The following is a 27,301-nucleotide window of genomic DNA, read 5'->3' as shown; positions in this document are numbered from 1 at the left end:
TTAAATATTTAATGAGGGGATTAAATTGAAAGGTATTTAAGAAAAGGGTGGGTCACCTTGACCCTACATAAAGCCTGTGTCTTGGGAGCTGCTCAGTTACTCTCTGATCTCCGTGGAGTCCAGATCTTCTACCCAAGATGAGTTCGGACGGCACTTCAGGTGGTAAGTTCCCATCAGCTTTTTCTCCGTTCTTTGGTAATGCTACATGCCTTGATTTTTTTCTTTTTTTTTTTTTTTTTTTTTTTTTTTGAGACGGAGTCTCGCTCTGTCGCCCAGGCTGGAGTGCAGTGGCGGGATCTCAGCTCACTGCAAGCACCGCTTCCCGAGTTTACGCCATTCTCCTGCCTCAGCCTCCCGAGTAGCTGGGACTACAGGCGCCCGCCACCTCGCCCGGCTAGTTTTTTGGTATTTTTTTTTTTTAGTAGAGACGGGGTTTCGCCGTGTTAGCCAGGATGGTCTCGATATCTGACCTCGTGATCTGCCCGTCTCGGCCTCCCAAAGTGCTGCGATTACAGGCTTGAGCCACCGCGCCCGGCCTCCTTGCTTTTTTTCAAGTCCAAGTTTAAAGCACAAACACGGTTAGAGGTACAGATGGTTGGAGCAGCAGCTGTTTTTCGCTGATAAATTGTTAGAACAGCCATGGGTACTTTGAAGTTGGACTCTTGAATTTCAAAGGTAAAATGGCAGCCGTGAGTCCCCTACAAGTAACATCTACCTAAAATTTTAAAGTCGACACTTTAAGTGGAGAAAAGAATATATGAACTACTTAATGAATCCTACAAAATTTTATTAAGATGTATTACTTTCCATTACAAAGTACCAGTTTTTGTGTATCTTTCTTAACCTTCTCAATTGTCTCATGAGTTTTACCTCTTTCATTAATTTTCCACCTCCCTACTGCTTCCTCTTTTGGTAATTTTGTACATTTTCAGTAAATTCTCTCTTTGGAAACTTAGGTCATTGATTATAATTTTCTAATATGTACATTTAAGTGTTTATCCAATTTAGTATGACTTTGGCTGTATGCCTACAGTAAAAATGCAGAGTAACAATTAATAAAACAAGGAAGCCAAAGCAGGGGGATCAATTCCAGAGTTTGAAACCAGCCTAGGCAGTAGAGCAAAGTACTATCGCCACAAAAAAAAAAAAAAAAAGAGGCCAGGCAGGCGCGGTGGCTCACTCCTGTAATCCCAGCACTTTGTGAGGCCGACGCGGATGGATCATGAGGTCAGGATATTGAGACCATCCTGGCGAACACGGTGAAACCCCGACTCTACTAAAAATACAAAAAATGAGTCGGGCATGGTGGCGGGCGCCTGTGGTCCCAGCTACTCGGGAGGCTGAGGCAGGAGAATGGCGTGAACGGGGGAGGCGGAGTTTGCAGTAAGCCAAGATGGCGCCGCTGCACTCCAGCCTGGGCGACAGAGCGAGTCTCCATCTCAAAAATTTTTTAAAAATTAGGAAGGCACGGTGGTGGTGCATACGTGTAGTCCCAGCTACTCCAAAGGCTGAGGTGCAAGAATCGCTTGAACCCAGTAGGCGGAGGTTGCAGTGAGCTGAGGACACGCCACTGCACTCCAGCCTAGGTGACAGAGGGAGACTGTCTCAAAAATAAATAAATAGCTGGGCGATGTGGCGGGAGCCTGTAGTCGCAGATACTCGGGAGGCTGACGCAGGAGAATGGCGTGAACCGGGGAGGCGGAGCTTGCAGTAAGCCAAGATGGCGCCGCTGCACTCCAGCCTGGGCGACAGAGCGAGTCTCCATCTCAAAAATTTTTTAAAAATTAGGAAGGCACGGTGGTGGTGCATACGTGTAGTCCCAGCTACTCCAAAGGCTGAGGTGCAAGAATCGCCTGAACCCAGTAGGCGGAGGTTGCAGTGAGCTGAGACCACGCCACTGCACTCCAGCCTAGGCGACAGAGGGAGACTGTCTCAAAAATAAATTAAAAAAGAAGGATTTAATTGAAATATAGTGTGCATGCTTAAAATAGCGAATATTTATACATGTTTAATTTAATGAATGTTCACAAACCAACTACACTCATGGAACTCAGAGAGCACTCAGATAAAGAGAACGTAGTGGCACCCAAAGGTCTCCGTTCGCTTCCTTTCAGGCTCAGACTGCGTTCCCTCAGTAGCCCATATGGTACCTTTCAATCAGTATAGATGAGTTTTTCCTCTTCTACATTACAGTGATTAAATAATAAAATATTCTTCTGCAATTAGTTCTAATTTTAAAGATAAATTCTCTAATCCAGATAGTAAATATGTTAGGCTGTGTGGACCCTAGACACCTTTGAGCCTCAACTAACTCTGCTACTGTGGCTTGAAAACAGCCATAGACAGTACATAAGCAAATCAATGTGACTGGTGTTTCGATAAAACTCTATTTACAAAATGAGGCAACTGGCTGGATCTGGCCCATAGGCCTAGAGTTAGCCAATTCATGCTTTCATTTGTAATTTTATTGTGAGTAGCTATGAGGTCACGCCTGGATTTCACCTTGGGAAGGGGAGGGAATCAATGGTGCTAACACTGTTTGGAACTCTTCTTTGGTCTGGTAATTACCAATATTCTCCAATGTTCTTCTCTCTGTTGATACTTTTGTCAGGTTTCCCAGCCAAAGAGAATCATCATAATGAAGACAGACAAACAAACAAACAAAGAAAAACAAAACGCCGACATAAATTTTCTGAAGAATTATTGCAGGAACTTAAGGAAATATTTGGCGAAACCTGTTATCCTGATTACACAACTAGGAAAACACTGGCCAACAAATTTGGATGTCCAGTGAATGTAATAGATGTAAGTTCAAGATTTTTTTTTTTTTTTTGAAACAGGGTCTCACTCCTGTCACCCAGGCGGATTTACAGTGGCACAATCACGGCTCACTGCAGCCTCCACTTTCCGGGCTCAGATGATTCCCCCACCTCAGTCCACTGAGTAGCTGGGACTACAGGAGCACACCACCCCGCTGGGCTTCGTATTTTTTTGTAAAAAATGAGGTCTTACACCCCGCTGGGCTTCGTATTTTTTGTAAAAACTGGGGTCTTACCGTGTTGCCCAGGCTGGTCATGAACTCCTGGAGTCAAGAGATTCACCCGCCTCAGCATCCCAAAGTCCTGGGATTACAAGCATAAGTCACCACATCCAGCTGTTTCCTATAAAATTAAAGGGCAATGAGTACAGATGGAGGTAGAATGCAGGGGACTGGATACGAAGGTACAGAATTCAAAGAAATGGGAGAGAGCAATCAAAATATATATGTATATACAGTTAATCCTCCATATCCACTGGGTCCGCATGCAGATTTGGAAAGTTAAAAAATGAAAATAGGATGGGTGCTGTGGCTCTCACTTCCAGCCCTGATCACATCACTGCATTCCAGCCTGTGTGACAAAGTGAGACTCTGTTTCAAAAACAAGGGGAGGTCGGGGTTGGCGGGGGAGCGCAAATAACAATACAAAAATTTTAAAATGATACAAATTTTAAAACAATACAGAATAAGAAATATTTATGTAGCATTTGTGTTATATTAGATATCAGGTATTGTATGTCATCTAGAGATGGTTTAAAGCATATGAGAGAACATGCATAGTATATATGCAAATGCCACACCATTTCATATGTATGAGGGCCTGAGACATCCTCAGACATTGGTATCCATAACCAATTTCAGAGAAAATTGTATACATGCACACAACAATATGAAAATATAAAAAATTAAGCAGTATATAGCATTTCATTGCATAAGAAATAGTATTATGTACTTGTGAAAATACAGTGGGTATGTATTGTGAAAACCAGACTACAGTGAGGCAAATTTGGAAGCAGTGGATGAGTTGATGCTGCTGTAGTTAGTGGTGGTGACGGTGGTTTGGGCCAGCTTGCTAGCTGTGCGGATGGATGGGACTAATGAGACTGTAGATGTTTGAGATGAAGCTGACAAAGTTTACCATGTGTGGGATATGCTGTGAAAGATAAGGTGGACTCAAAGGTTACTTGGACATTTGACTTAAGTCTATGGAAGATGAGAGTTGCCTTTTACTAAGGAGGGGACCTAGGGAGGAGCAGGTGTGTCAGATAAATCAAAATTTACATTTTGGACACATGAAGTTTCATATGTAAGATAAACATCCAAGTGGAAACACTAAGTGAACAGTCGAATATGCAGTTCTGAAGGGTTGGGAGAGCACTTAGCTAAGATTTAAATCTGAGAGTTGTCTGCTAGTGAGCTGACTGATGGGTGGTAGCCCCTAGTAGCTTCAGAATGAGGGTTGAAAAGATCCAGGCAGGATTAGAAAATTGGGACTTTCAACCCCATCCTCCAACTTCTGGAGAGGAGGTGGAGCTGAAGGTTAAATTGATCACCAATAGCCAATGGCTTAATCAATCATGACTATATAATAAAGCCTCCAGGAAAAAAAAAAGGACTGAGTTTGAAGAGGGTCCAGATAGTTGAACATGTGGAAGTTCCTGGAGGTGGCTTATCCAGGGAAGGCAGGAAAGCTCTGCATCCCTTGCCCTATATCTCACCCTATGCATCCCCTCATCTATATCCTTTGTAATATCCTTTCTAATCAACTGGTAAACCTGAGTGTTTCACTTAGTTCTGTAAGCCACACTGGCAAGTTAATCAAACCCAGATAGGAGGTCAACAGTAGCCCTGACCTGAAGCCAGTCAGTCAAAAGTTTCAGAAGCCAAGACTTGCAACTGGCATCTGAAGGAGGGGCAGTCTTGCAGGACTGAGCCCTCGACCTGTGGGATCTGACAGTATTTCCAGGTATATAGTGTCAGAATTGAATTGAAGGACGCCCAGCTTGTGTGTACTGCAGAACTGTTGGCCTGGTGTGTGGAAAAACACATTTGCTCACACAAGCCTTTCCCTGTTGATTGTTGTGGTATGAGAGCAGAGGAAAAATGGTTTCTTTTTTTTTCCCTCAGAGTCATACAACAAATATATGCTCAGGAAGTTATTCAAACAATTGTACTCTTTAGTTGTAATCTGTGAACCAATGCATGTAAGAATTATGTGCATATAAGAAACAGAAAAGTGGGCCAGGTGCAGTGGCTCATGCCAGCACCTTATATTTTTTGTAAAACACAAGTAATCCCAGCACTTTGGGAGGCTGAGGCGGGCAGATCACCCGAGGTCAGGAGTTCAGCGCCAGCCTGGCCAACATGGCGAAACCCCATCTCTACTAAAAATACAAAAAAATTAGCCAGGCATGGTGATGCACCTGTAATCCCAGCTACTCGGAGTCTGAGGTAGGAGAATTACTTGAACCCAGGAGGCGGAGGTTGCAGTGAGCCGAGATTATACCATTGCACTCCAGCCTGGGCAACAAGAGCAAAACTCTATCTCCAAAAAAAAAAAAGTCAAGAAAAGGAACAGAAATGTGGATGTCAGAAAACACACCACTAATTCTCCTTACCGGGAGAGTATGAGTAAAGTAGCAGGGTTGTGTGAAAAATGCACGACTAGGTGGGACAGCTGGGAGCCTCTTCTGTAGCACAGGGTGAGTTTCTTCGTGAACAAGCAGAACATTACATATGGGTCACAAACAGGTTGGGGAGAGATTCTGGAAAGCCACGGTTTACATGTAAACCATGGTGTCACTGTCTCCAGTGAAGGAGGTTATGGTTCTAGAAATGCACAGTGCGTGACCTGTGTTACCACATGTGCCTCCTAGGATAGATTGCCTTTATTATTTATATGCTTTAATGTCAGCAGGCAAGTCAGGGACTCTGTTTGGAAGAGGCTTAAATAGAAAAATCCTCCTACATTAAGGAATGCATACAAGAATATATTCAGATAAGTAGAGTCAATAAAATAATATTATCTTTTCTCTCTAGAATTGGTTCCAAAATAAAAGAGCCAGACTTCCACCTGCAGAAAGACACAGATTATTTGTTCTTCAGAAAAAGCATTATTTTCCAGTCCGAGCCCATCCATTTTTAAGCTGCCAGGAGGCCCAGCCTGCAGTTCCCAACTATGCCACAGAGCAGAGCTTCTCTGGAGCCCAGGGGGTTTTGATGAGTACAGCTGGTTGCTCCCCTCTGGAGAAACAGAGGATTCCCAGTCAACAGATGGGCTACAATTGCTTCTCTTTGGAGAACCAAGAGATTCTCAGTCAACAGGTGGGCCCCCAGTGCTCTTATCTGGAGAAACCGGGGATTCCCAGTCAGCAGGTGGCCTCCCAGAGCTACCATCTGGTCACAGGCACTGAAAAGCAACCACGCTGTGCTTTGGAGTATGGTGGTGACACAGGAAGTGGGCATTTTACTGACTATCGTTTTCTCAGCTACAACTCTGCAGTATGCCTTCATCCTCCTCCATCTTCTGTGCCATATTTTCATGGAGAAAGGACTGAAACCAGGGAAAGCCAGCATGCAAGTCCCTTCCTTTTGGATTATGCTCAAGGTGCATATGGGGTGAAGAAAGACCATTGTCATTGCTCATTCTCTTTCTCACTGCTGCAAGAACAGCAGCAGAATGATTGGCAGTATCACCCGCAGCAGCACCAACAGCCTCAGAATTACTTAGAGGGGATGATGGTCCAGGAACGGCTGCCGATGGACTCGGGTCCTTGGGATCTAGGGAAGCAGTGGCCCTCGGCTCAGTCACAGCTGCAGAGTCAACTGCCTCAGAATAATGGAAAGCCGTTGTGCTCGCAACTGCAGCAGGTGCCTCCCCAAATAGCTGCCGACTCACCCCTGCTGCCTCTAGGGCAAGATATGCAGGAAGGGGCTTCAGAGCAACCCAGGGCCCAAGGGCAGCAACTTTAAGGTGAGGAGTAGGCAAGGGTCTGCAGCAGGGAACCAAGGATGCAGCTCTGCAAAGTAGTGCTAAGTGTCAGAGAACCCCAGTCACCCACACAGTAGTGCAAGGCAGAGCCCTTACCAGAAGCCTCCACATTAATAAAAGAAAAAAAAAAAAAAAAGCCAGGTGAGGTTGTTTGAGCCCAGGAGTTCAAGAAAAGCCTGGGCAACATGGTGACTCCCTGTCTCTATAAAAAAACTTTTTTAAAAAATTAGCTGGGCATGATGGTGTGCTCCTGTGGTCCCAGCTACTCAAGAGGCTGAGGCAGGAGGATCACTTGAGCCCAGCAGTTCGAGGCCAGCCAGGGCAATATTGGAAGATCCCATCTCTACAAACAAAACAAAACAAAAATATAAAACTAAACCAAAAAATTTAGCTAGGCATAGTGGCTTGTGCCTATGGTCCAAGCTACTTCAGAGGCAGAAGTGAAAAGATCACTTGAGCCTGGGAGGTGGAGGCTGCAGTGAGCTGTGATCATTCCACTACACTCCAGCCTGGGTGACAGAGTGAGACCCTGTCTATGAAAAATAAAATAAAAAAGAAGAAAACTAAAACTGTCTACAGTGTCCACATGTGTTATAGCTCGTGACCATGTAGTTTATGGTGGCCTTGACAAGTCTGACTCCATATAATATGGATTGAAAAACTAGCAAGCACAGAGATTGCAGGAGCATTGCTCAAACCACATCATGCAAAGTCTAATGACATTTTGCCTTCAGAAAAAGGAGGCTCTTGCCCAGCCCCTGCTTCAGGCATTGTTCCCCTCAGAGGCAATATAGCCAACAAGAACAGAGTAACCACAAAGTCCCACAGCAGTGACAATTGGATGGGGGGTTCTAAAGGCTACTCTTACAAAACTCTCTCCTCCATGGACCAGAGCAGTATCTCCAGGATGTGAAGCATGGCCTACCAGGACCCAGCTGTATCTTCTCAGCAGCCAGCCCCACCGAAGAAGCTCTGCCTGTGAAGGGAGCTGTGGCAACATCAGCCTGGCCTTTGTACATCTGAAAAGCAGCCCAATATAAAGGCGGGAGCTTTTAAGTGTAAGGCATTTAAAGACACAGTACATAAAGCCAGGCACAATGGCTCACACCTGTAATCCTAGCACTTTGGGAAGCCAGGGCAGGAAGATCTCTCTGAGCCCAGGGATTCAAGACCAGCCTGGGAACCATGGCAAGACCTTGTCTCTAGAAAAAGGAAGAAAACAACAGTACAAGGGGACTCTGAAAAGCCTCAGGAAGTTGCTGTGCTGAAGCAACCCCCACCAGCCCTCTTAGCTGACAGCTGCTGCCCAGGAATCCAGAGTTTGTGACCCAATCATCTAGGGATGTGACGCCAAGGCCAACAAAGATCTGAAGTACCCAGGTGAGTCTCTGAATGTCAGGTGCTGACCTGATTTTTTAGAAAAGATCAAGTGTCTTTGAACTTCCAGGTCTTTTTAATAGTTTTGGTCTTTGACATGTAGAATTATTTCTCAAAGATTCCAGAGTTTTGTCAAAGCATATATTATAATATGAATTAGGCAACTTGCGTTAAAAGCTGAAATTTCCCACCAATTCTCTATTAGATGCATCCTACATAGAAATTCTTCCAAGTGTTCCAAAGAATACACAGCCATAGAAACACAGTATATCAAGTTGACTGATGAAGAATCAAAATAAAGTATAAAGTAATAAGCTAGCACAGTTAATAAGAATGAGCTAGATCTATAGATACATGTGAGATTTATGAGGCACAACGTTTCATTGTTTTTTCCAGAGCAGGAGTGGATGTTTATTTTAAAGGACTTTAGAACAGGAAAGAAAGGAAAGTAAGTTTGGAAGAAACCTAAGTTGGGACGTCAAGGTCAAGTGTGGTCTTTAACCTTGATCTTAGGACTTTATAGGGTGACCCCTTTTCCATGATTCTTCTTTTAGGGCAGTCTGCCCACATGTGCAGTGCTTGAAAAATAAGCACACAAAGTGTGTTTAGGGAGTTGTGTGTGTACCCATCTGAGGCTTTTCCTCGCCTTTCTGGTGGAGTAACCCCAGGACATATTCCACCATTTTGTCTCTTGATGCACATGCCCCAGAATTTGCTGCTCCCTGGCATCTGCATTCAATTAACACTTTAGTGTAACAGGTATGGATCATCAGAAAATGGCCTCTCCCTGGCCCCAGTGGCCGGTTTATTGCCTTTACAGAGGCAATGTGAAACTTGCTGAACCATCACCCGGCTTTCCTGGGGGTGGGGGAGAGACCTCTCCTGCCTGTCTCATGCCTGTCTAACTACCTGTAAAATTTTCACCCTCAAGAGCCCAAGACCTCAAATCTTTGAAATAAATTAGATAAAGGTCAGTCTTATTTAACTGCTTCCCGCTGACAAAGGGGATGTGGTGGTTCTGCATGTCTTGGCCTCTTGCTAGCTGTCAGGGTAGGAGGATGACTCCGTGGGTTGGCGAAAGTAGTATCTAGCAAGGTCCAAGGGAGACAGGGGCAGGAGTTTGCCTTCCTGTCCCACTAATGGGCAGTCTAGGGGTCCCCTGTAGAGGGGTGCCTCTTGAATATTGAGAGGACAGTATCCCACACTGAGGATCATCTGGAGCTTGATGGCCTGAAGGCGACAGGAGACAGATCATGTTACTAGATTTAGAAGACATAGGCCAAAGCAAAATAAGGGAATGAGGACAGCTCCAAAAAATTGAGGCTGCCAAGATGCCCAGTTAACTGGTAGCCATGGTCATGCCTGCTAAGACTTGGGCTGCCAACTTATTTCAGTGTGCCCAGAACTAGAATATTGGTCCAGATTTTTAAGTTACCCATCTGTTTTGTTTCTTCTGAGCTGCAGTGAAAGATCACCGGTTGGTTCACAGAAATAAGCAAGGTTAGGCTACAATGCAGACAAAAGCTTAGAACTGATGACATTAGAAAGTAAGAGTAGGTGTACCATAAATTGTGACACATAGTTTTTCTCTTTACAGTCCTCCTTTTTATTAAAATCATGATAGGAATGATTTGTTTGTAAAACAAACTTTAGTCTTATCATATTTGGCCTGATTGCATAAAATGCAGCAAGGATAATTATTTTTACATAGGCTTTTAAAATTGGCTTTGATGGAACTCTGTTCCATAAGAAATCTCAGATAAGACATTTTAAAAGCCAAGCACAGCCATGGGTTTGTACCCTCAAATACCTATGAGAAGGGTAGATTTCTGTCCTCTTGAGGTCTCTAGATAACTTGGAGCACCTGGGCCTGTTAGACAGTGACATTCTTTACTCACCACAGGTTAGGTCCCCATACAGGGACTCTGTAGACAAGGTATGAGGCCAGTCTCCCCAAGGAACTTTTATTGGCCCTATAAGTCAAGCTTGATTTCCTTAAAGGAAAGCATGCCATTCCAGTCAAAGTCCTGGTAAAACAGGCAATTTCTCTAATGGTGTCCTGTTGCAAAAGAAAACATTCTAATTGCATTTATGCAAATAACTATATTGCCACACATTAAGAATACTCACACATAGTTTCCAAATTCTGGAGAAATCAGAGAGAAACAAATGTGCTCCAAATTTTGTTCACAGGAGTATACTCAATTGTGAAAAGCTGTAAATAGCTCAAAAGAAATGTTTTCTTGGCTCTGAAAAACAAAGGATTTTGCAAAAAGTCAAAAAGATGGCTTCACTCTTCTATTAGTTCAGTGCGTTCAGTTAACTCTCATTCCACTTGATATTCATGAACATTTCAGCTGTTAATATATGTATCTACTTGGCTATCTGCTTTTAATTAAGCTGAGTTTTAACCATAGCGCTCTTTAAAAAATCATTTTACATCTCTTATTACCCTACTTTATCCAGACCAAATGAACAATATTTCTGGCCTTTAAACATTATCAAAAGTAACCTCACAGGCGAAACAAATCTTAACTAAGGTTATGACTTAACCATGAGGTGCTTTTAAAGAGGTGGCAAGCAGTTTTTAAAACATTTAAAGCCTCCACAGGTAGCTCAGAGAAAGGAAAATTCAAGAAGGGAAGTCAGAAGTCATTCATGGAGGGGCAGAAAAAAAATTGCCTGGACTATCATATATCTGTGCAGAACATGATGTGTTGAAAGGAACAAGAGCACATTATAAATTGGGTGGAGAAGCACGTGGTTGGTGCAGAGCATCTCTGCACAGCAGGAAAAGGAGACAATTACCAAGTGCATTACAGACCTAAAGCTGCTGGCAAAGAAGGCTCAAGCACAGCCAGTTATGTAAATGTATCTATCCCAATTGAGATAGCTAGAAACAGTTGACTGACTAAATGGAAACTAGTCTAGGTGACAAAATATTTCTGTATTGGTGTCTACTGAAGTTATAGTTTACCTCTCCTAAAAATGAAAAGTTTATTTCATATAGTGAGAGAATGAAATCTATCAGCCAGTCAGATGTTTCTCATCCTTCTTACTCTGCATCTGAGTTGTTCCATAATCACTTCTGAATAAGCAGTTTGCCTTAGATTAAAACTTGCTGCCTAACTAAAAATTAGCAGGCTATAGTTTAAATTTGTAATTCTACCATCTTTCAATAAAGTGACAATTGAATGAGAAAAAAAAGTTATCCCCCCTCAAGAGATTGCTCAGTTAGATTTTTTGCTAGGACTTTTCTGAATAAGTGTGGGATATTTCTAAACCTCTGAGGTAGGGCTTTCTAGGTTGAAGCTATTGGTTAATGATTTAGGTAGCTTTCCTGGGGGAAATAAGGCTATTAGAGAGAAAGATGAATTTAGAGGACAGGTAAATATTCAGTGAGCACTGATCTTGGAGATTATATTTTTGCCCCAAAGAGGTGTGAGGTATTTAGACATTACCAAGGACCAGTGGCAGAATGGTAATTGGTCCCTTAAGTAATAAAAAGGGGTATGGATCTTTTATTTGAGGGGAAGGGATGCCATTTGCCCTACCCAACAGGCTTAAAGCCCTGTCCTTCCTGTTCTGCTCTCAGTTATGAAAGATTGAAGAGGCTAATCTGAGGACCTCTTGCACAGGGGCACTGGGTTCCAAGGCTGACTTGTAATTTTCTCCTAGTTCATTATTAAGCCAAATAGTTTAAGTTTTGGAGAAATTAAATTTTTCCCACTTTTAGGGGATGCATCCAAGGGGCATGCCCTGTGATATGAAGACATGACTACCCATCTGGGAAGAGAGAACAGAGGAGGAAAAAAGGAAAAAATAAAAAAGAAGGCATCCCCCCTTTCTTCTATTATCCTGAAGAGGGCATTTCCCATCAACCTGGGCTCTGGACTTAACCAGTCTTTACAGTCTACCCTTAGTAACTGTATCGTCACAATTACCCACTTGAGAACAGAGGGAATACAGAAGTGAACAGTGAGCCCCTGTCTATCTCTGGGCTTCTGGAATTAACTAGTCCTTACCAGAGACACAATGTTTAATTTTAAAGTGCGTTGCCTAATTAATAGTATAGTACAAGAATTATCAAAATGAAACAAGGTAAAGCTAGGTCTTGTAAATCTGGAATACACATAAATATATGCATACACACATAGTAAAAAATATTTCTAAAAATATAGATACTGTATTGATAGTCTTTAAATTACTGAAAGTTTAATTTGGACAAGATAAAAAAGAATAGCTTTTCTCCTCTGTTATGAAACTGAGAAATAAAAATAAAATTCTAAGGGCCCAACTTACTGAACAGACCACATCTTGACCAAGGGGACCCAAGAGAAAACTGAGTTCTCGGCTGGGCGTAGTGGCTCCTGCCTGTAATCCCAACGCTTTGGGAGGCCAAGGCAGGTGGATCACCTGAGGTCAGGAGTTCAAGACCAGCCTACACAACATGGCGAAACCCCGTCTCTACTAAAAATTAGCCAGACATGGTGGCAGGCACCTGTAATCCCAGCTACTCAGGAGGTTTAGGCAGGAGAATCACTTGAACCTGAGAGGCAGAGGTTGCAGTGAGCTGAGATTGAGCCATTGCACTCCAACCTGGGTGACAGGAGCGAAATTCCGTCTCAAAAAAAATAAAACTGAGTTCTCAGCCATGACAGGATGGGAGGTCAGACACAGCTCGTTACACCTGTTCCTTCACTATCATTAAGCTTTCTTCTGTAAGAGCTCAAAAAAACCAGCCCTTTCAAAAGATTCCACCACTTATATCAACCAACTGCTTGACTGCTCTCCCTTCTTTTAGCAGTTTCAGCATAACAACAGATGAGCTTTTCTTCTGATGAGAGACCACCAACCATGGAATGATCCTGGCCAGTCTATGACGAATGCCCAGTGAGGGTTTTTGTGTCCTCTACTTCACCTTTGGATGTCAAAGAGCACAACACTCCACCCTGGGATCATGCTGATGCCGCCATCTTTGAACATGGGTCACAGAGAGGCATGAAGCTGAATTGCATATATATATATATGTTTCTCCTTTCATAAATATGCATTATTTTCTCTATAGCTCATTGAATATGTATATCTGGCCACCCCATCCAGCTTAAATTCCTGTCTTATTCTTTGGACCCTTGAAGTGTCTATTTCTAGTTTCTGGCTGGGGAGCTATGCTTCCCAGCTTGTCAGAACGGCCACCCTGCAGGCTACAATCCTTTATGAAAAATAAAGCTCTCCTTTCCGTATTTATGAATCTTATCATTCTTCCATTCACAAAACATAGCATTATAAACAGAAATGTGAATAAAATTATACTAGCGTCTGTGGATTCACTGGATTTTGTATGCACACAATCACACCGTCTGCCAATAAAAGTATTCTTTCTTATTTCCAGTCCTTCTACTTTCATTTTTCTTCCTTACTACTTGGCTGAGAAATGCAGTAAAATGCTAAATCGGGGCAGAAACAACATCACTGCCACATCGCCAAGCTTCACATCAGGTATATTTCCAAACATATATTACCAAATATGGGCTTAAGGGGTTCCCTTTTATTTCTGTTGTTCTTAGCTTCTTCCCTCAAAAATCTGAAATCTCTCCGAATTTTTAAGTTTTTAAATGTCTTTCTTCATCTGTTGTGATGATGGTATTTTTCTTCCATAATCTGTTCATGTGGTGACTGTTGGTAAAGCACTGCGATTTTAGAAAAATCCAACTAGCTTATGACATACCCTTTTTATGTATTTCTAGATTGGAGGTGCCAGTAGTTTAAGATTTTGGTGTCTTATGTTCATGAGTGATATTGGCTTCATTTATTCTTTATTAAATGCTTGAAATTTAAAGTGATTCTGCCTGGCTCTGACATTATTTTCATGGAAACATTGTTGACTACTGACTCTATACAATTACAAGACAAGCATTTCTCTTTAGATCAGTTTTGGGGACATTGAATTTTTCTTTTTTTCTTTTTTCTTTTTTTTTTTTTTTTGGACGGAGTCTCGCTCTGTCACCCAGGCTGGAGTGCAGTGGCTCGATCTCTGCTCACTGCAAGCTCCACCTCCTGGGTTCATGCCATTCTCCTGTCTCAGCCTCCCAAGTAGCTGGGACTACAGGCGCCCCCCCACCACACCCAGCTAATTTTTTTGTATTTTTAGTAGAGATGGGGTTTCTCCATGTTAGCCAGGATGGTCTCTATCTCCCGACTTCGTGATCCGCCCACCTTGGCCTCCCAAAGTTGTGGGATTACAGATGTGAGCCACCGCACCCAGTCGGGAAGTTGAATTTTTCTAAGAATATATCCATTTCATCGAAATCTTCAAATTTATTATAAAATCACCCCAACATCCTCTTTTTCATTCCTAGGGCATATGTAGCAGTGTACTGTTTGTAATGTTTCATATTTGGACTTTCTATGTCTGTTCTTGATTTGTTTGCCAGACGTTTGTCCTCTCAAACAACCAGGGTCTGTGGGAAAGACCTCAGTGCTCTTTGTGAGCATGACTTTCTGGGGCAGTGGGGGCTGCTGAGGGCCAGGGGGCCTGTCTGGTTAGGGTCCTGGGCCTCTCCTAGACAGCTCAGGTGTCCCGGCTCCCGCCAGTGGGTACCCACATCCCCTAGTCACTGAGGGCCTCTGTGAAAAGACATCTGCACGTTTCAGGAAGGCCCTGTCACTGCACAAAGGATTCCTGAGGCCCTGGGACTCATGCTAAGCAAGGACTTAGTTAAGAGCGGGTCGTGTTGCAGGCTTGCATGCAGCACGATCCCATTTTCCTCCACAAAGACAACTGCTCACAGGAAGGCCCAGGGCCCCCAACAAGCCACTTTCACTTGTGTCCTCCTCAGACTTCCAGTGCCTAAAAACCCAGGGTGGGGAAGCCTCAAGGATGCGGTCCCAGATCTGGCAAGGGATGTTCCAGTCCTGGTCACGTGCGCACTGAAGCCTTAGGAGACAGAAATGGGGACTCAGGGGTCAAAATCAAGATTTAACCCTTGGAGGGCCGTCATGGCCTGAATTCTGGCCAACCCCCGCATTCATATGATTCATATGTTGAAGTCCAAACCCCTAGTACCTTCAAATGTGAGGGCCTTCAAAGAGGTAATTAAGGTAAAATTGTAATAGCCAGTTGGGTTTATCTTGTCTGCTGCTCAGAAAGCCAGATGTCCTGAGAACAACCGGTATTACAGCAAAGAAAGAGGTTAATCAGGATGGGCGCAGTGGCTCACGCCTGTAATCCCTACACTTTGGGAGGCCGAGGCGGGTGGATCACGAGGTCAGGAGATGGAGACCATCCTGGCTAACACGGTGAAACCCCGTCTCTACTAAAAATACAAAAAATCAGCCGGGCGCGGTGGCGGGCGCATGTAGTCCCAGCTACTCAGGAGGCTGAGGCAGGAGAATGGCGTGAACCCAGGAGGCGGAGCGTGCAGTGAGCTGAGATCCGGCCACTGCACTCCAGCCTGGGTAACGGGGTGAGACTCCACCTCAAAAAAAAAAAGAAAGAAAGAGGTTAATCATCACAGGGCCAGCCAGGTGAGAACAAGGAGAAACTTCTCAAACCCATCTCTCTGATAATTCGGAGGCTAGGGCTTTTTTAGGATATTTTGGCAAGCAGGGTGCTGAGAAACAATTTATGAAATCACAGGGGTATGTAAAACTGTCTTCATGCAGCTGAGCTAGTTTCTGGGAGGGGGCCTCACGGACCAGGAGGGGCTTTTGATCTACTAAAGTGCCAAATCTGAAAACTATCTCACACACTCATTCTCTGAGTTTTACATTCGCAATGTTATTTTTAGGGGTAGCTGGGGAAGTTATAAATTTTGTAACTCCTGGCTACGTGACTCTGGAGTACTCAACAACCTATAGAAAAACACCCTGATCGAAGGCAGGTTATTGGTTAACTATGCCTATTTTTTAGAAAAGTTTAAGTCGCCGGGCGCGGTGGCTCAAGCCTGTAATCCCAGCACTTTGGGAGGCCGAGACGGGCGGATCGCGAGGTCAGGAGATCGAGACCATCCTGGCTAACACGGTGAAACCCCGTCTCTACTAAAAAAAAAAAAAATACAAAAAACTAGCCAGGCGAGGTGGTGGGCGCCTGTAGTCCCAGCTACTTGGGAGGCTGAGGCAGGAGAATGGCGTAAACCCCGGAGGCGGAGCTTGCAGTGAGCTGAGATCCGGCCACTGCACTCCAGCCCGGGCGACACAGCGAGACTCCGTCTCAAAAAAAAAAAAAAAAGAAAAGAAAAGTTTAAGTCCCTGCCATAATTTTAACCTTGTCTTATGAATGTTGCTTTAACCTCCGAATTGGTGGGGGAAAGGAGTGGAAGGGCTCAGTTTTTCTTGCCTCATGTTAAATTATAAACTAAATATTTCTCATAGTTATCTATGAGAACTCTGTGTTAGAATAAGATAAAAAAAAAAGGGGGGGGGGCGCTGTCAGGTTAGAAGTAAGATGAAGTCGGCCGGGCGCGGTGGCTCAAGCCTGTAATCCCAGCACTTTGGGAGGCCGAGACGGGCGGATCGCGAGGTCAGGAGATCGAGACCATCCTGGCTAACACCGTGAAACCCCGTCTCTACTGAAAAATACGAAAAACTAGCCGGGCGAGGTGGCGGGCGCCTGTAGTCCCAGCTACTCGGGAGGCTGAGGCAGGAGAATGGCGTGAACCCGGGAGGCGGAGCTTGCAGTGAGCTGAGATCCAGTCACTGCACTCCAGCCTGGGCGGCAGAGCGAGACTCCGTCTCAAAAAAAAAAAAAAAAAAAAAAAAAAAAAAAAAAAAGAAGTAAGATGAAGTCTACCATATTAGATTATTCTTATTATAATTCTGCAAAAGGCTGTGCACAGTGGCTCAGGCCTTTAATCCGTATACCTTGGCCTGGCCAAAAGCCCTTTTAAACACTCAAACTATACAGCAAAAAATCATTAATAAAAATGTTGACCAGGCTGGGCGCGGTGGCTCGTGCCTGTAATCCCAACACTTTGGGAGGCCAAAGCGGATGTATCATCTGAGGCCAGGAGTTCGAGACCAGCCTGGCCATCATGGTGAAACCCCATCTCTATTAAAAATACAAAAATTAGCCAGGTGTGATGACACAAGTCTGTAATCCCAGCTACTCAGGAGGCTGAGGCTGGAAAGTCGCTTGAACCTGGGAGATGGGAATTGCAGTGGGCAGAGACTGAGCCATGGCACTCCAGCCTGAGTCACAGGGCCAGATTTCATCTTGGAAAAAAAAAAAAAAATGAAAAGAAAAAGAAAATGTTGACCAGACATCGTGGCTAATGCCTATAATCCCAGCACTTTCAGAGGCCAAGGCAGGGGGATCACTTGAGCCCAGGAGTTTGAGGCTCTAGCGAGAGAGCCAAGCCTTGTCTCTAAAAAAGAAAAATAATGCTATATTAGAAACTATTCATTTAATGCAAAAGAAAGCAGTAAATTTCAGGCCTCTGAGCCCATGCTAAGCCATCATATCCCCTGTGACCTGCACGTATACATCCAGATGGCGTGAAAGAACTGAAGATTCACAAAAGAAGTGAAAATAGCCTTAACGGATGACATTCCACCATTGTGATTTGTTTCTGCCCCACCCTAACTGATCAACGTACTTTGTAATCTTCCCCACCCTTAAGAAGGTTCTTTGTAATCTCCCCCACCCTTAAGAAGGTTCTTTGTAATTCTCCCCACCCTTGAGAATGTACTTTGTGAGATCCACCCCCTGCCCGCTAAACATTGCTCCTAACTCCACAGCCTATCCCAAAACCTGTAAGAATTAATGATAATCCCACCACCCTTTGCTGACTCTCTTTTCGGACTCAGCCCACCTGCACCCAGGTGAAATAAACAGCCATGTTGCTCACACAAAGCCTGTTTGGTGGTCTCTTCACACGGACGCGCGTGACAGTAAATATGATTTTGGGCACACCAACATCTGTATCATTCAGGGTTCAATCAGAGAAACAATCAGTAATGTTCTGAGGTCAAATCTAATAGTGAACTAGTGAACTATATATATGTGTGTGTGCCTGTGTGTATTTATATTATATAGGTACATATACGTCTATACACATACACACTTGTACATATATATATAAAGCCATATATATGCCTTAGTCCATTCAGGCTGCTATAACAAAATACCATAGATTGGTTAGCTTATCAACAACAGAAATTTATTTCTCACAGTTCTGGAGACTGGGAAGTACAATCAGGTTAGGTGTCTGGTGAGGACTCACATCCTAGTAGAAAGTCATTTTCTCACTCTAACCTCACATGGCAGAAGGATCACAGGGATCTCCCTCTCTCCCTCCCCCTCTCTGCTCTCTTTGATGAAGACACTAATCCCCTTCATGAGGGCTCTCTTTGATGAAGACACTAATCCCCTTCATGAGGACTCCACCCTCATGACTTAGTCACTACCCAAAGGCCCTACCTCCTAATACCATTATCTTGGTGGTGAAGATTTTGACATATGAATTTTGAGGCTACATAAACATTCAGGCCATAGCAATACAAAACTCACTTCCATAATTCTAGGGGCTGGGTGGGCAGAATAAATTCTGTAGGGCAGGCCCTTCAGAAAAGCAGGTGGAAACTCCTGAAACAGCAGATGAAGCAGCTGAGCACTTATAGAACTTTTTTTAATTTTTACATAAATAAAATAAGGTCTTCCTGTGTTTCCCAGACTGAATTTTAACTCCTGGGCTCAAGCGATCCTCCTGCCTCAGCCTCCCAAAGTGTTGGGTTTCCAGGCTTGAGTCACCACACCCAGCCAGGTGTGATTCCCACCACCTCCACCCCCCAGGGCAACCTCAGCTTTGCTCTTTAACTGATTGAAAATAACCCACCCAGATTATCCAGGACAATCTCATTTACTGAAAGCCAACTGATTATATAACCCAATCACATCTACAAAATACCTTCACAGCAATGCCTAGATTCGTGTTTTATTGAAAAAATAGGAAGTGTAGAGCAGCCAAGTTGACACGTAGACAGCACCATCGCAATGATAAAAAGACACGAGTTTCAGAAGAGGCGAGGAAAACAAAAAATACAAAGTAAGGTAAGAACATTCTTATAATGTGGAAACTACTATGGCCAAACTGAAATAATTAAACAAGAGTCATATTTAGAAAGGTATTATGAAAAAGACAAAATCATCAAGTAGAATCTGTACTTCCGCTTAATCTAGTTACTTCAAGTTTCTTTCTACAGGTGTTAAATATTTAATGAGGGGATTAAATTGAAAGGTATTTAAGAAAGGGGCGGGTAACCCTGATCCTATATAAAGCCTGTCTTTGGGAGCTGCTCAATTACTCGCTGATCTCCGTGGAGTCCAGGTTTTCTACCCAAGATGAATTTGGACAGTACTTCAGGTGGTAAGTTCCCATCAGCTTTTTCTCTGTTCTTTGGGATTGCTACATGCCTTGCTTATTTTTCAGAGTTTGTCAAAGTTCACAGCACAAACATGATTCGAGGTACAGACTGGTAGAGCAGCAGCTGTTTTTAGCTGATAAATTGTGTTAGAACAGCCATGGGTGCTTTGAAGTTGGACTCTTGAATTTCAAATGTAAGATGGCAGCCATGAGTCCCACACAAGGGTCATCTACCTAAAGTTTTAAAGTTGACAGTTTATGTGGAGGGAAGAATGTATGAACTGTCTAATGCAGCCTACTGAATTTTTTTGAGATATATTCTTTTTCATTAGAAGTACCAGTTCCTGTGTGTCTTATTTCACCTTTTCAATTGTTCCATGAGTTTCACTTTTTTCATTGATTTTTATTAATTTTCCTCCTCCCTACTGCTTCCTCTTTTGGTAATTCTGTACATTTTCTGTGTAAGTTCTCTCTTTGGAAACTTAGGCCATTAATTATCGTTTTCTAATATATATATTTAAATGTCTATGTACCCAATTTAGCATGACTTTAGCCATAAAAAAAAGCAAAAATACAGAGTAATAATAGAACAGGCGCGGTGGCTCAAGCCTGTAATCCCAGCACTTTAGGAGGCCAAGGCAGGCAGATCATGAGGTCAGGAGATCGAGACCATCCTGGCTAACACAGTGAAACCCTGTCTCTACTAAAAATACAAAAAATTAGCCAGGTGTGGTGGTGCCCCAGCTACTCAGGAGGCTGAGGCGGGAGAATGGTGTGAACCTGGGAGACAGAGCTTGCAGTGAGCTGAGATGGTACCACTGCAATCCAGCCTGGGCGACAGATCGAGACTCTGTCTCACAAAAAAATAATAATAATAATAATAATAATAATTAACAAAATGGGGAGGCCAGGACAGGAGGATCAATTGAACCCAGGAGTTCGAGGCCAGCCTGGCAAGATGATGAGATCTCATCTCTACAAAGAAAAAAAAATAGCCAGGCACAGTGGTGCATACCTGTAGTCCCAGCCACTCCAGACACTGAGGCATAAAAATTGCTTGACCCCAGGAGTGGAGGTTGCATTGACCTGAGACTGCACCACTGCACTCCAATCTGGGCAACAGAGTTAGACTCTGTCTCAAAATAAATAAATTAAACTAAACCACAGATTTAAACCTATAAATATATTCTTCATGCTATTCTTCCCCTTTTCTGTTCATCAGGCATACTTCAAAAAGAATTCTGGAGAAACAGAATTCAGTATAACCAGAGTCAAAAGGATATCCTCCAATCATGGTTTCAACATGACCCTTTCCCTGATAAAGCTGCCAGAGAACAACTAGCCAAAGAAATTGGGGTTCCAGAGTCTAATATTCAGGTGGGCATTAGATTTTTACTTCATTATCTGTCAGAACCACGGTAAAGAGAAAGACTAGGCCCAGCACTTTTGCCAGTTCCCTTATATCAGGTATTTTGCTAAGAAACGTTTTCCTGTTACACAAAATTAGAAAACAAATAAAAAGGCCAGGCGCGGTGGCTCATGCCTGTAGTACCAGCACTTTGGGAGGCCGAGGTGGGGCCTCATGAGGTCAAGAGATCGAGACCATTCTGGCTAGCACGGTGAAACCCCGTCTCCACTAAAAATACAAAAAAAAAAAATTACCCGGGCGTGGTGGCAGGCACCTGTAGTCCCAGTTACTCAGGAGGCTGAGGCAGGAGAATCACATGAACCTGGGAGGCCGAGCTTGCAGTGAGTCCAGATTGCGCCACTGCACTCCAGGCTGGGTGACAGAGCCAGACTTCGTCTCAAAAAAAAAAAGAAAAGAAAAGAAAAGGAAAGAAAACAAATAAAAACAAGGATGCTGTTTATGAATTTTACCAAAGGTGGAAATATCATTTGTATTCACTAATGGGGAAGGAGAATATAGTGGCTCAGTCTCTGCCAATAGGTAATTAAGTCATATTTTGAGATTTAGAGAATATAGGAAATGAAATCACCATGAGAATTATGTCCTATATTTTAGTATTGGAATATTCAGATAGATTATTCATATGTAATTACAAGGAAACTGGGGTAAGAATGCATGTGCATTCCCAAGTCTCAGACTATTTTTTAATTTAATGTCTCAAATGCGATTCATACACACAATGTTTGAAATAAAATTCCATACTGAATTATTTTAAATATAATAGCTGATATAAAATGAAGCTAAGTTAAACCTCTTCAGTTATCAGAGAGATACCTGGACTGGGTAGGGTGACCCACACCTGTAATCCCAAAACTTTCAGAGGCCGAAATTGGAAGATCACTTGAAGCCAGGAGTTTAAGACCAGCCTGGACAACATAAAACACCATCTCTCCAAAAAATGTATTTTAATTTGCTGGGTGTGTTGGTCCACACCTGCAGTCCCAGCTACTCGGGGGAGCTTAGGTGGAAGGATCATTTGAGCTCAGGAGGTAGAGGCTGCAGTAAGCTGTGATTGCACCACTGCACTTCAGCCTGGGAGATAGAGCGAGACAATGTCTACCAAAAAAAAGAAGATATCTTTGATTCCTGGCATGGTGGTGTGCACCTGTACTCCCAGCCACTTAGGAGGTTGAGGCAGGGGAATCGCTTGAGCCCAGACATTCTGTGCTATAGTGTGCTTGTGTTATGCAGATTGGGTGTCTGCAGTATGTGGATTGGATGTCTGCAGTAAGTTTGGCATCAATATGGTAATGTCCCAAGAGCTGGGGACCGCGAGGGTGCCTAAGGAGGAGTGAGTCAGTCCAGGTCAGAAACAAAGCAGATCAACACTCATGCTCATCAGTAGTGGGATCGTGCCTGTGAATAGCCACTGCACTCCAACCTGGGCAACATAGCAAGACTTTGTCTCAAAGAAAGAAAGAAAGAAAAAGGGATCCCTGTAAATAATATAATTCTATCAGTGAAAATGGTATTTAAACCAATGAAGACCAAGTGAAATTGTGTTTTTAGAGGAAAATAATGAGTTGTGGGTTTTGCATCAAATGTACAGTCTCCAACAAGCCATTGGCTATAAGAATCTCAGTCTGAGAGGATATAGGAGAGAAGAATTTTACTTGTCTCTTCATGTATCTATACTGGATGTGGGAGGCAGGGATTACTCAAGTCCCAGTAACAAAAGTACATTCTATGGGAATACTGGTAATTGGCTTTGAGGTACTGGGCCCACTTGGAATGATAGTGAAAATGGCAAGTTCAGGAAATGATGTAGATAGAGGTTGCCTCTGCTATAGTGTTTATACTTTATTCACTTGTTTCCAGTTTCCATCTGTACTTAAGATTTCTTGGCCGGGCGCAGTGGCTCAAGCCTGTAATCCCAGCACTTTGGGAGGCCGAGGCGGGTGGATCACGAGGTCAGGAGATCGAGACTATCCTGGCTAACATGGTGAAACCCCGTCTCTACTAAAAATACAAAAAACTAGCCGGGCGTGGTGGCGGGCGCCTGTAGTTCCAGCTACTTGGGAGGCTGAGGCGGGAGAATGGCGTGAACCCGGGAGGCGGAGCTTGCAGTGAGCCGAGATCACGCCACTGCACTCCAGCCTGGGAGACACAGCGAGACTCCGTCTCAAAAAAAAAAAAAAAAAAAAAAAAGATTTCTTAACTAAAACTATTCTGATTCATTAATTTAGAGAAGAGATAAAACCTTTTAACATAACGTTCACCAACTTTTTTACCACAGACTGGTTTTGCGGAAGACAGTATTTCCACAGACAAGGAGGGGTGGGTAATGGTTTCGGGATGAAACTGTTCCACCACCGATCATCAGGCATTAGCTATTAGTTAGATTCTCATAAGGAGCTCACAACCTGGATCCCTCAAATGCACAGTTCACAGTAGGGTTTGTGCTCCTGTGACAATCTAACACAGCAGCTGATCTGACAGGAGGTGAAGCTCAGGTAGGTAATGCTCGCTGGCCCTCCACTCACCTCCTGCTGGGCCACCCGGTTCCTAACAGGGTTCAGGACGCCAGCTTTAGCACAATGCCTATGATATAAGAGTGGTTTATTGGATATTGGTTGTCATTAAGACGCTAAATGTTCTTAAGAATATCTAATTATCAAAATAATAACACTTAGAAATCATTAGAAAATATATTGCAATTCTGACTCTAATAATGAGGAAACAAGCAAAGAGTTCAATTGGTTTTGTTAGGGACGAGAGTGACAAAATGAGGTGTGTGGCTCCCTAGAAGTCTCCTCATCTATTGTTAACCCTGGGATAAAAATGACTAAGAGGAAATACGGATGAGTGTTAGCCTAGCTCTTTACTATGGCTAATTCTGCTCTCCTATTTAAAGAAATTTTTCTGCAATTAATTCCATATGTATTGTATGTTATGAAATGGTATTTCCTGTGAAGAAGTGATGAGGGTCAAGAAAAGATATTCAGAAACTGAAATCCTGCTAGGAGGAAGAGAGAGAGAGAGAGTGCAATCCTTTGAGGGACCTCATAGGGTCTCCTAAATCAAACAAATTTACTTTGGATGCCACAAAAAATGACCATGAAAGAAAGGCTCCTTTGATTTGAAGGGAGATTCATGTGTGACCCTGAATCGTATGCCAATAGTAGCATCATTCCCAGGACAATGCATTGCCTTTCTCTTGTGGGTATTATTCCAGCGACAGGTAGTCAAATCAGTTTTGTTCAATTGAATTGATATTTGGAATGACATAGCCTGAGTTGCATGACTGTCACATCTTCTTCTCCTACTTAGGTTTGGTTTAAAAACTACAGAGTAAAACAGAGAAAACTAGATTATACATGCTTCTCAGAAAAAGATCAAACCCAGGGGCATGACCAGTCCCAGCATCTGACTCATGGTAAGAATGCTCAGTGGGTCCCATTGAGAGTACAATTTTTTTTTAGGTGAAAGCAAGTTTATTAGAGAAGTAAATAAACAAAAGAATGGCCACTCCATAGGCAGAGCGGCCTCCCACAATTGAATGAGACAGGCAGGTTCTTCACAAGCAAGCTCGGAGCTTTTTATTTTTTTATTTTTTATTTTTGTATTTTGTTTTGAGACGGAGTCTCACTCTGTTGCCTGAAGTGCAGTGGCGTGATCTCAGCTCACTGCAACCTCTGCCTGCCAGATTCAAGTGATTCTCCTGCCTCAGCCTCCCAAGTAGCTGGAACTACAGAGGTGCGCCACCACGCCCAGCTAATTTTTTGTATTTTTAGTAGAGACAGGGTTTCATCAGTTGGCCAGGCTGGCCTTGAACTCCTGACCTCAAGTGATCCGCTCACCTTGGCCTCCCAAAGTGCAGGACTACAGGCATGAGCCACTGGGCCCAGCCTAGCTCTGGGCTTTTTGGTCCTGCTGCAGAGCAATAACCTCCTCTTCTGCCACCTTGGGGATTCAGAGAGAGCAAATATGGCCAGCATTATCTTCATGGGTTTGTTTTTCTGGTTTGAATATGAAAATTCCCCTAACAGCTTCTATGTTCTCCTTTAGAATACTTACCAAAAGAAGCCCGGCAAAAACAGACATTCATCACGTGGACTCAAAAAAACAAACTAGTGCAAGCCTTTGAGAGGAACCCATTCCCTGATATTGCTACCAGGAAAAAACTGACTGAACAAACAGGCCTGCAGGAATCAAGAATTCAAGTAAGTTCCATGTCTGTGACCCCAACTATATCCTGCCTGTGATACTGCCCCCTGAAGGTGTTACTGAAAAACTTCGAGCTGTCTTGGGTTATCAAAGTCATCAAGGGCAATGACGGAGGATGGTAAATGTCTGGCATTGCAAGTCCCATTTTTGTCAAGGAAGAATTTTCAAATCAAATTGCTATGCACGGATTTGGAATCACTAGCAGAAACTACCCATTTTGAGAACATTGTTAGATTTTCTACAACCTTGAGAGTGTTGTCATTTTAGCTCAGATAATTCTTTCTTGTGAGGGGCCACCCTGTGCATGGTAGAATATTGGTCAGCATTCCTGGCCTCTACCATCTAGATACCAGTAAAGCACCTGCCCACCTTCTCTTCCCCTGTTTGTGACAAGCAAATAATTCACAGACATAGTCAAATGTTCTCCCGTTGAGGAACAAAATTGGCCCCCACAGAGTATTTTCTTTTACCTAAGTTATGGGGATAGTGATTTAGCATATGTTAAGTGCTCATGACTTAGGAGGCACAGTCATGGGTTTATGACACACAAACTCTCAAATACATTTATTTGTGTTTGTTAGTCATTAATCAGATGAATACACATGCACACAAACTATCAATTCTTATGCACACATCCATGAAGAGGAAAAAAATGTCAGCCTGGTCAAGAGATCTTTTTTGCTTATCCATTGTTGCAATTAGAGGGAGAATTCGAGAACACGTGCCTTTCCACTCAGAGATTCAACTCACCTGTACTTAATTGCTGACTGTGTTATAACCTCAGAATATGTATTTGTGTTTGTGTATATACAAACATACACATTACACACACACACACATGCACACATGAACACATGGACTGGAGTTAATTTCACATATAAAATGTATAAGATTTTCTTTTTCTCAAATTCACATAAAAAAGAAAAATAAACAAAAGTAATAAAAATAAATAATAATAAACATATATATACATGATTTCATATACAGTCGTCCCTTAGTATCCATGAGGGATTGGTTCCAGGACCTTCCCCTGAATACTAAACTCCAAGGATGCTCAAGTTCCTGATATAAAATGGTGTCGCATTTGAATATAACCTGTGCACATCTCGTGTACTTTAAAACCTCTGTAAATTACCTGTACTACCTAATACAATGTAAATGCGATGTGAATAGTTGTTATACTGAATTTTTCTTTGTATTATTTTATTGTTGCATTGGTTTTTATTTGGGTTTTCTTCCAAATATTTTCAATCCATGGTTGGTTGAATCAGGGTGTATAGACAGAACCCATGGATTCAGAGAGCCAACTCTCTCTATAAAATCACCCTGTGATTTGTCCTTAGGTTAATAGCTCCTTTGTTTTACAGCGCATGTGATGCAGAGTTACAATTGCTTATATCTTATGATGTCATGTCTCCCTTTTTCTCACTTAGATGTGGTTTCAGAAACAAAGATCTCTGTACCCCAAGAATTGCAGAAGGGAGCCAGTAAATTTATTGGTAGATGACCCAAACGAGAGACCAGATACAACTGTTGGGTGGCATCCAGTCAACCTGTTCAGCCTCACAGACAGCTCTCATTATTTTTCTTCCTCAAATTCTTCCAGCGGGCACCAAACTCTTCTACATGTTCTTCCTTCAACCCAGGTGCCCTGGGATTCCTTCAGGGTCCATGTGACCCAAGGACCAAATGTCGTGATCATGCAGCCCACACAGGCTGTGCAGGAAGTAGATAACTCTCATCAGCCTCTGATACTTCCGAATCACGTCCTGACACTGCCAATTCTGAAAAAGGACTTAGATACTCTGACTCCCTTCTGGCTCCAATACCAAGAACACCAGAATCACAAAGAACACACGGGCTCGGGAGTACCACAGTTCAAGAGCCATTCGCAGCCTGAACCTGAGCACAGGGAGCAACAACCTCTGAATCTGGGTCAGCTTGACATATCGAACATTTTGCAAAGGTGGGACAAGATCTGCCAGGCTCTGCTTGCAGAATGGGACCCTCTCAAAGGGACACACTGAGACAGACTTGTGGCAGCAGCAGGCACGCTCAGCTGAGAACCATGTCATCCATTTGGCCAATTGCCCCAGCAATACGTAGAAACCTCAAGC

The 27,301-nt window shown here is 43.2% G+C and overlaps 2 protein-coding genes across 6 annotated transcripts in view; one reads left to right on the top strand and one right to left on the bottom strand.

The window, feature by feature from the left end:
* On the top strand, positions 1-27,247 carry DUXB (double homeobox B). 5 transcript variants are annotated; one of them, XM_077984723.1, is made up of 5 exons: positions 1-162; positions 20,772-20,926; positions 24,288-24,393; positions 25,026-25,180; positions 26,618-27,247. In XM_077984723.1, exons 1-5 carry the CDS (start codon positions 138-140, stop codon positions 27,209-27,211), a joined length of 1,035 nt encoding a protein of 344 aa, XP_077840849.1. In that variant the 5' UTR covers positions 1-137; the 3' UTR covers positions 27,212-27,247. The 5 variants fall into 5 exon arrangements, with proteins under 5 accessions (XP_077840849.1, XP_077840850.1, XP_077840852.1 ...); XM_028840851.2 differs by lacking the exon at positions 1-162 and adding an exon at positions 19,413-19,552 and having other exon boundaries at positions 26,618-27,211; XM_077984726.1 differs by lacking the exon at positions 20,772-20,926 and having other exon boundaries at positions 95-162.
* TERF2IP (TERF2 interacting protein) overlaps positions 2,456-27,301 on the bottom strand; it is a 57,155-nt gene continuing 32,309 nt past the window's right edge. The window contains exons 5-6 of the transcript XR_013411236.1: positions 3,056-3,161; positions 2,456-2,601 (exon numbers count right to left, since the gene is read on the bottom strand). The gene's annotated coding sequence lies outside the window, so the exon portion shown is untranslated. The remainder of the gene's footprint in view (positions 2,602-3,055; positions 3,162-27,301) is intronic.

This window comes from Macaca mulatta, chromosome 20, assembly GCF_049350105.2.
Source record: "Macaca mulatta isolate MMU2019108-1 chromosome 20, T2T-MMU8v2.0, whole genome shotgun sequence".
NCBI classification, from domain to species: Eukaryota; Metazoa; Chordata; class Mammalia; order Primates; family Cercopithecidae; genus Macaca; species Macaca mulatta.
The sequence above is the reverse complement of the archived record's forward strand: the minus strand, read 5'-3'. Positions and strand labels throughout refer to the sequence as shown.